This window comes from Cottoperca gobio, chromosome 10 (genome assembly GCF_900634415.1).
Source record: "Cottoperca gobio chromosome 10, fCotGob3.1, whole genome shotgun sequence".
In the NCBI taxonomy this organism is placed as follows: domain Eukaryota; kingdom Metazoa; phylum Chordata; class Actinopteri; order Perciformes; family Bovichtidae; genus Cottoperca; species Cottoperca gobio.
Window position 1 is genome coordinate 12,024,976 of NC_041364.1, and position 9,812 is coordinate 12,034,787.

The window sequence follows — 9,812 nt, forward strand, 5'->3', positions numbered from 1 at the left end:
GATCATTTTCCCAGAGGACATTTATTCCCACAAGATCATGAGCTCAGTAGTCATGCAGCCAACAAAATGCACTGAGGGCAGACCCTCTTTTTGTTATCTGGTGAAAATTGCAATCTTGATTCTCCAGTCAGGTTTAAGGAGTTGCTGCTTTTCTCTGTTATATATAATTGTACATTTAATATTTTGGGGTTTCAGACTCTTGGCTGGATAAAAAAATAAAATATGTCAACTCACTTTGTGAAATTGTGAGGGACAGTTTTTACAATTTCCGGACATTAGATGAGAAATAAGAGATTTATTAGGATGAATCGACACCGGAAATATTTAATAGTTATAGAGAGTGATGATGGTGGAGCAACGTGAGCCGAACAGGTTCTCTACCTTTAGGAGAGACATTTTTATTTATAAAACAGGTGAATGTTGTATCTATAAAAGTGTCTGTGTGTTTAAGTTCTTTGAATCTGCTTTTCTGTTCATTGTCAAATTTAGATCATTTTCCCAGAGGGCATTTATTCCCACAAGATCATGAGCTCAGTAGTCATGCAGCCAACAAAATGCACTGAGGGCAGACCCTCTTTTTGTTATCTGGTGAAAATTGCAATCTTGATTCTCCAGTCAGGTTTAAGGAGTTGCTGCTTTTCTCTGTTATATATAATTGTACATTTAATATTTTGGGGTTTCAGACTCTTGGCTGGATAAAAAAATCAAATATGTCAACTCACTTTGTGAAATTGTGAGGGACAGTTTTTACAATTTCCGGACATTAGATGAGAAATAAGAGATTTATTAGGATGAATCGACACCGGAAATATTTAATAGTTATAGAGAGTGATGATGGTGGAGCAACGTGAGCCGAACAGGTTCTCTACCTTTAGGAGAGAATGTTGCATTTAATTTAAGTGTCTACCTGTCTGTGGTTTTAATTTTATTTATTGCATCTATACTCAACGACTGCTTCAGTACCTGCATGTTGGTCATTAGAAACAAGATGCCACCCGCTGCCAGGAGGGAAATAGCTGGGAAGAGCAGGTTGGACAAAGCTGATGGGAAAAGGAAAACATGAGAAAATGAGCATCTACAGCTGTTAGAGTCAGCTGTGACATCATACTTCTAGACAATGAGGATCCAGAGAGAGCACAAAACAACGAGACTGAGAAATGTTTTTCACCTGCAGTTGAGAAAGCTACCATCAAGGTACCCATGGTGTAAAGAAATCTGGAGGGGAAAATAAATTCTAGTGTTATCAAGTCATTTTATAGGATTAATGGGAGCTGCACAGTAACCAGGCTTGATAGTGAGAGTCACGTTAAATGTTTTCAAAGACAAGATTGTTAATTTAAGTAACTAAAAGTCACACTAAACAAACGTTCACACGCAGGTTAGTCTTCTGCTGCTGTTTGGAGAACTTTCCTTTCCTTCTCTTGGCCTGTCCTATGCAAAGATCTATCCTCATCTCAACTTGTTGTGTCTTGTCCAACTACTTGCATTCCTTGGCTTTGTCATATCCATCCACCCTCTTTTAGTACCTCTCCTTAGTATCCGTTTGTTAATGTGTATTTAAATATATCTAGGGCAACAAACTGGGCAGGTATGTGTGTGTGGTGTTATGTCATATGATATGAATTAATTCTGAGGCACTCTTTAACTTCCTTTCTCAACTCCTCCCTTTTCTTACAAAACATTTTTTCTGAATCCTTCCTTGCTAAATATCAGGCTCTGGTATGAAGACTGCATCGCCATTCGTGTGTCTGTTTACATAAAGTAGGGAGACAGCAGAACCTGTCTGTTTGCATTCTCGCTGTCCTACTGTACCTGTCCTTCCTGCTCCTTTTATCTGACGGGAGCTTGTAGAGTATACTTTGCAGCAAATAGATGTGGGAATCTTTCAGAGAGAAATACCAGAGGCAGACTGAAATAACAGCCTACTGCCTCTTTATACTGCAGCATTAGCTTAGCAGAGAGAGTCACAGACATAATTGCATTGTGTTGCATAACACAAATAATTTAAGAACGTTTTTTTTATTTTTGGTATGAAAACTCTCGATGCAAAAACTATCTAGTAACAAGCTCTCTTGGTTTTTATGTTTAGCTTTGTTGAAACCTTTTCAGTGTCATATTTCAGTACTAGAAGTGTAAAAACACACTCAGTCTGAACTGATTTAAAGAAATTAACATAACGTAAGAGCTTTTTTTATTGAAAAAATGCGTTATGAAAAATTCTGTCTTCTGTCTGCACAGCTTTAAAACACAAAGAGTTTGACTGAATTCCTCTGTTCTGGGGAGATCAAATAAATGTATCCTTGAAGAAAATAAAAAGCACTCTTTGAAATATTATGTTGGTGTTTGAGTATCAAAATTAATGCAAATATCTACCTTAAATCACATTGAATCTGTGCTAAAGGAAATCCAATCAAACTGTTGTTGAATAAAACCATCACACCTCTGATAAATACACATACAACCAACTAGTTTCTGCACCATGCACTTGTTCCTCAATAAGTTGCATTCTCTTTTACTCTTAAGTAATTCATATATTGTTGGACTTACGTTCCAAAGAGCCGAGCCACTGTTGTACCAAACTGGTCAAAGAGGAAACCAGAGGGCAGCGTCAGAAAATTGTTCATAAAGGATGCGATGGTGAAAACAAGAGAGAACTGTTCGTCCTGTCCACTGCAATCTGTGGACACATTAACCGTGGTTGTGAAATATATAGTTAATATATAGTTAAACAGGATACAATAAAGATCAGAGAGGCCTGCATAGAGAGTTGTAAATCATTTTAGAAATCCAGGTGAATTCAAATTAGTGGAGGTGAAGATATCAAACTGACCTAGGACCTGCGTTGCATTGACTGCTGTAGTGTTGACACACAGAGAGCTGAAGTAGCCCTCCGTCTTCAGGACAAAAACAAGAGAAGCCCATCCAAACACTGCTCCAGCGAAACACAGACACTCTACCAGACCCGTAGCAAAGGTGAGGTAGCGTCGCACCGTCAAGCTGTTCCCATGAACCGACATGGTGCCACACACACACACGCACTCACACACACAGGCAGACAATTCACAAATACTATAGTTTTATCTGCATGGACATACACACACACAAACACACAGGTGGCTCCTGTCACTGTACCTGGCAAACAAAGGGATACAAAATAATGTTATTCTGATACATTTAGAGAGGACTACATGTTGACATGAGCCTGACATTTTATTATCAAAAGAACCTGTACTGCATGACAAAAGTATCTTAGTTGCACAAGCGAGACATGAGCTGGAAACATTTGGGCATTAGGTCAGTCTTCTTCCAAAAACTTTCTGAAGACTTCTGCATAAACTCAGACTTTGAAAAACAGAAATAACTTACTGTTGCTGAGATACCAGTAGGTCATAAACTCACATTTTAACAACAAAAATAATTGGACTTTTAACAAAGTAATCACAACAAATGTGCAGTTGTTAAGTTGTATTTGTAATGTTCTCCACTTCTGTCTAGTACTCACAGTTCAGCCTCTTAAGCTCTCCCCAAATGTTCTCACAAACCACACCTCTGTACTCTTGCCTCACCCTTTCTTTATATAGATCAGCTCGTCCTTCCTCTTCCTCATCAGTTCCCTCCCTCTTCTCCCGCCACAATATGTTTATCTTACATAAATTCTATCCTGCGCAGCAGAGGAAATCCCTCTCCCCTTGCACTGCTAGTGGCTGCAGAAAAATAAACATTCCCTGCCAGGCAAACAGCAATAAAGCTGCTACTGAAGCTGCGAGACAAACTCCAGATGTGGATGCTATGAGTACTGGCTACACTGGTTTAACCAAAAGCACATGTACACACAGGAAACAACTCGCTGAGTGCCGCACAGAAACTCGCTCTGTGTCATTGCTGGGTGTATATGTATAAAGTTTTTTTGATCAGCCTTATTACTTTTTGACAGGCTGTAAGATAGGATGCTGATAGTAACTCATGACTTCCCTTGATGCTACATGCTTCTCCTGAGGACAAATTCTAAATTAACTTTATCTCCTGAGGACAAATTCTAGTTAAGTTAAAAATAGGTCAAACGTTAAAGATAGGAGATACAGAGATGGAACCTAGGACTCTCACCTGCATCTCCCTTTGTTGTATTGGGATTTATGTCTGTACATATGTTACCTGGTGTGGTTCATGCTGTGTCTATGTATCCTGGTGTTCCCTCGTGCAATCATATCCATCCTGGTTAGTTCCCTCAGTTTTGCATTATGCTTTTTGTATTTCAGCTTATGATAGCCTGCTCGGTTTATGATGTATACCTTTTGTCTTAAGCTTTGTTATATAAAACGCGCTTTTTGTTATTTCACACTTTTCTGCGTTTGGGTCCCTCCCTTTTTCCCCATACTTGTGATAAAATCATGTTTATTGTCAGTTTAGCATTTAATTTTTGCTGAGTCCTCTGTCTTACTCAAGTATGAAGTATTTGTAAATCTGTAAAAGAGTGGGAGTGTAACTTTAAAGGTTATAATTTGGCAAGAGATTGTAAACTTCACAACTATCCCTTACAATAGAACACAGCTGTTGACAATTTTGACAATATTTTATTGTACAATAGTATCCTCATAAACATCTTCATGAAACATTTTGAACACATAGGTATATAAATTAAGGACAACCTGAATTATTTACTGAAGTCTGGAAATATATCCTGGGATCTAATCAGAATCTAGATTTGAATAAATGTAATAATCAAAATACATGATTGGTTTCCTAATTCAAGAGACATTATTACATTATGTTTAGTTGGAGAGGGTATCTTTCAGTGTCTTTACTCGAATGTTACACTTTTAACATTATTCTGCACAAATTCCCCAGAAAAAGGTTTCTGCCACTATCAACAACAAACAACATGACAGTGACCTCAGAGTACCAGCATCAACAGAACAAATAATTAAAGACACAAAATCAATCAGCATTTGCTGGTCAACGATGTTATTAGCTACAGTCAAATGTAAAATCCACTGAGTCACTCCTTACCAGAGAAAGACCAACAAGGTAGACTCCACGAAGAGACTATTATTGATTATTATTCTGTAGGATGATACGATGATGGTTGATTTGATTTTCTTTCTTTTGATTTAATTGTTGAAGATGGATACAAAATGACCACATTTATTACTACAAAATGGGTCAATTAATGAAGTCTGATAGATGTTGTAGCTGTTTTAATTTAGCATTTAGAGGGTTGTTACTATGTTGCTGTGGCACATGAGCAACTAGAGTACATACTGTTACATGATCATTATCAGCCCTAGATACTTCGCACAATGTTTAAGGCTCATTCACTTTGATGCTGTTTTTCTTTCAGTGGGATCCAGAGGGCAGAGATGTAAATCCCTGCCTGTTTTACAATAACTACAACACCACTCATGAGACCTCATAACGTATGTTTTACCAGTATCATCACCTGATCACAAGACAAGCTCAAGGTTAGAGTACAAGTACGGCTTAACCATGTAGCTGTAATGGTTACATATAGAGTGTGTGTGTGTGTGTGTGTGTGTGTGTGTGTGTGTGTGTGTGTGTGTGTGTGTGTGTGTGTGTGTGTGTGTGTGTGTGTGTGTGTCAAACAGGAAAAGAGCAAACATCAGCAATTTAAAGGATAGCTAATGGTCAGATGTCATCATCCCTCATGTCGTTTCTTAAATATGTACGCAGAAATCACGAGACTCTCTTTCTCCATCTAACTCACTACTTCTTCTTTGTAAAAATAACATCTGTGGTAAAAGAGAACGAAGAAAGTCACTTGTGACTTATGAGACACGAGACACAATCCTCAACATGTTATGCAATACTATCCATCTATTCATCCAACATAACCACTTTTATAAGCGTTGAGTTTAAGCGAGAGGCAGAGTACACCCTGGACAGGTCACCAGGCAATCACAGGGCTGACATGTCACCAACTCTGGTTTGTTTTCCTCTTGTTTTGCTTTATCACTAACTGTCCCGCTGTCCAATTCGGCTCACCTCACCTGCGGGTCAGTCCTTTATGAGTCCCTCATATATAGCAGTCCACTTTTACTTAGTCCCCGCCAGATTGTGTTGTGTCTTTTCGCCAAGCTCTCCAGCATGTTCTGTTCTGTGTTTAGCTGTTTTGAGTCTGCTTGCCTGTTCTTTGGACCTTGCCTCTCTTCAGATTTGTTTGCCTGTGTGACTGATCTCTGGGTTTTGACCTTGCCTGAAAACTGCCAGTGCCAGTGAACATTACATGACACATAAGCCCCTTCTCGGAAATGTTTAGGAACATTTCCTGCATGGGGTCATGTGTGAATGGGAGCAAGGAATGATATTCAGGGATATCTGTACCTCCAATTTCCCACTTCAAGACCTAGTAACTTTTCAAGGATACAGAAAACCATGCACGCACCTCACATTCACACCTATGGACAATTTAGGCAGGGGTGTCAAACTAATTTTAGTTCAGGGGCCACATACAGCCCAATTTGATCTCATGTGGGCCGGACTAGTAAAATCATATCATAATAACCTATAAATAACGAGATCTCAACATTTTTACATTTGTTTTAGTACATTCTGAAAATATTCACATTTAATGAATTATCTTTTTACAAAACATTATGAACAACCTAAAAGTGCAATTTCAACAATATTAGGCCTCAGTTTATCATTTAGTTGCATTACAACTTACAGATCACAGTGTATCAGGCACAAAACATTTAGTCACAGGTATCTGGAACAATATAGTATTTTACTTTATGATCAAAACAACTTGTCAAGATATAGAAATAATTTTAAAATTACATTAATTTCCACATCTGTGTAGTAATCCTGACACACCACACAATACAAACTAAAGTGTCAACTATTAAGGAAGAAGGTTAAGTTCTCCCCCTGTCCTTGTAAATGTATAAAATGTATACATGAAAAATACATAAAGGTTGTGTCTCTTTGTACTGCAGCTGCCGACTAACATTATATTTCACACTGTTCAATGTCTTTAAATATTTCCAGAGTAAGTATTCATTTTCACAGAAATATATTCTTACAGAAATATATAACGTTCAAGTGTCTGAAGCAGCATTTTACATTAAGTAGACTTACTCACTGTTTAGTTTGCTCCTGAAACTTGGCATCTTTTAGCGTCACAAGTGTATTAATATCAGGCATCAAATCCTGAGTAGCAGACAATTTCAGGATGTCATTTAAAGAGCCTACGAAATGATATTTCATCAGTGTTATTGGCCTTGGTATATGATAGAGGTTGCATTTCTATTGTGAAATGTGCCATATATATTTTTATTATTTTTGATGTATCCTTAATAAATCACGATCGTAACAGCATAACAATGACTTCCGCTAACAACAATCGGTCACTGCGCCGGGAGCATCCACTTCGGCAATGTTCGGCGATGTCACAAGTAGAACACAGCCACCAGTGTTTGTCTGCGTTGAAGCGTCCAGCAAAGACTGCTGTCAATTATTATGAGAAAGAACGGACAACAATCGATCGCCAAGAATACTTGGCAAGCGATGTGATGTATGGGGATGTGGGGCCATCTGCAAATCTATCTGTGGCCAAAAGAGGATAAAATGTCACGTTTATGGACAAGACAAGTGCGTCAATGAAACCGATGATTTGTGGGCAGCACTTTGAGAGATCGTGTTTCGAACAAACTATGCTCACCAAGGAAATGAGATTCAATAAGAATTTAAAACCGAATGCAGATGCAGTGCCTACAATACTGCCGAGACCCCAGCCAGCACAAGCCAGCACGCCGATTCAAACATGTCCGCCGGTGCAAAGAGTCCTCCACCAAAGAGACAACGAAATGCATTCGCCAGAAGGGAGAGAGCAAAGGTAAGCCGTGCTACTTATTTACTGTATTTATTGTTTCAAGCATAAAGCCATAATCGGTCTAGGCCTACTGTATGTAACGAGTTTACACCAGGCCCTAGCCGATATGTGTGTTATTGTTTGTAGTATAAATAACTTTAGCTAATTACACTTCATTAGCTTAATTAAGTATAGATTCAATGTTTATAACAGGCTTCCCCATTTTATTCTGTAGTTTGAGTAAAAGTCTATTTAACTTTTAACTGTCACCCTATTATTACAGAGGTATTGAAACATTGTTGAATGAAGCCACTGACAGAACTGAGGATACCTGTATGATCAGCGACAATCTATTGGTCATCCACACTGAGGAGGAAGCTTTGTGTACAATAGTAAGTATAAAGACTGTACGTCATCTGTACATTACAGTTGCAGTACCAGTAGACCTGCGCATGACGTTCATTGCTCTCTCAATCACTTCAACCACATCTTTTATTATGAATGTTATTAGATATTTTCTTTACGCAGACATGTATAAACATGCAATACAATTTCAAGCTGGTTTGAAAGATTTATTAGTAAAGTTGTGTGTTGTACATTTCAGACATGTCAGAATGAAATTGCTGTGCAGACGGATCCCCCTCCACAGACACACCACAAGTCCATGCAGGCTCGAACACGCGTCAGGTCAGCTGGACTGTAAGTTCCAATCCATGTTGGTTGTTCCAAAGGTCAGCATCATAATATATATATATATATATACATATATATTATATATAATTCTTGATTATAAAACATCTTTTTTTGCAGAGTATGTTACTGAACTCTTGACCGAGACTCAATGCTTTGTGCCAAGACAATGTTGATGAGGAACCTTTGGAAGTCCCAGATCCACTCAGCAGTCGGTGGGAAGAACCAAACAAGAGGGATGCTGTTGTGCTGTATAGAAACAGATTCAATCACTGAACTGACATTATGTTTTGTTATTGATTCTAATAAAGTGCTGGATACTTGAATGACGTGTAGTTGTCAGATGGAAACGTACCACAGATCTTTTGATTGGCACATGATGTCATTCTGTGGTTCTTACCAAGTATTCCCCAACAAAATCTCACCAGCTGGCGGTATGTCATATAGTGATACATTCTGTAACATACAAGATAATACATGTCAATGGTAATCACTTCAACAACTTTGCTTATTTATCTATTTATTCTGTAACTTTGCCAGTGACCATTCGAATTTCCATAAATACATCAAAGTTTCTGAGCTCTACACATTTGTGCACACAAGTAACTTCTTCATAACGTGGCTGATCACCTGCTTGTTGTCTTTCCCTCTTTGAATACCTTTGGTAGGCTGTCTGCAACACCCAAACATCCAGACACTTTGATTTGAATCCTGGGTGATCTGTTATGCAGGTTATGTTTGCACCATGTCCCTCATATTCATTGAATTCCTCCATGACATCATTTTCTTGGCAGCAGCTCTTCAATTGCTTCCATAATTGTACAGTTTTCACATGTGCACCTAATTGTACAAAAGAAGAGTAGTAAGGACATGTACACAATATGCAATATCCAGAAAAAAGGCCAATATTAACGTCATCTTAATTTCATTCTATGTATAGGCCTGTGTTTCACAACAGGCTCGTAAGCAGCTCATAAGCCTGTTATGGTCGTACGGAGGTTGGATCTATCTAGTAGCAACTTTTTACCAGTGTCACGTAATTCTCGTAAAGTTACGACATCGTAATGTTGAGGAAAAAGTTGAAGAACTCGGAGCTTGAATGTCGAATCAAAACAGCAATCTTCTAGTTAAATCGATATATTTATTAACGTGATAAGTCAAACATGGAAAATACTCTCAGCTGAGGACACTAATCACATCGTAGCGTCCACAGGCTGAATCTCTAAACAAATCCATGTTGCTGTCTGGCGGTTCAGCGAATAGTGTGTACAATGGCTCGTAAACATATTACTAA

At 38.3% G+C, this 9,812-nt stretch overlaps 1 protein-coding gene and 1 long non-coding RNA gene across 3 annotated transcripts in view; both read right to left on the minus strand.

The window, feature by feature from the left end:
• Positions 1 to 3,542, minus strand: part of LOC115014666 (solute carrier family 43 member 3-like) — a 6,867-nt gene extending 3,325 nt beyond the window's left edge. Inside the window, exons 1-5 of one of the 2 annotated variants that reach the window (XM_029441688.1) lie at positions 3,503 to 3,542; positions 2,831 to 3,132; positions 2,548 to 2,677; positions 1,169 to 1,215; positions 964 to 1,040 (exon numbers count right to left, since the gene is read on the minus strand). In XM_029441688.1, the coding sequence (XP_029297548.1) occupies positions 964 to 1,040; positions 1,169 to 1,215; positions 2,548 to 2,677; positions 2,831 to 3,017 (441 nt within the window). In that variant the 5' untranslated portion in view covers positions 3,018 to 3,132; positions 3,503 to 3,542. Of the gene's footprint in view, positions 1 to 963; positions 1,041 to 1,168; positions 1,216 to 2,547; positions 2,678 to 2,830; positions 3,133 to 3,366; positions 3,477 to 3,502 lie in introns of those variants that run through there. The other variant, XM_029441689.1, reaches the window with a different exon arrangement.
• A 5,176-nt stretch (positions 3,543 to 8,718) lies between these two features.
• On the minus strand, positions 8,719 to 9,203 carry LOC115015131 (uncharacterized). Its single transcript, XR_003832971.1, has 3 exons — positions 9,149 to 9,203; positions 8,874 to 8,974; positions 8,719 to 8,767 (listed from the first exon to the last, which is right to left on the minus strand). It is a non-coding gene; the product is annotated as an uncharacterized LOC115015131 (long non-coding RNA).
• Between the last annotated feature and the right edge of the window lie 609 nt (positions 9,204 to 9,812).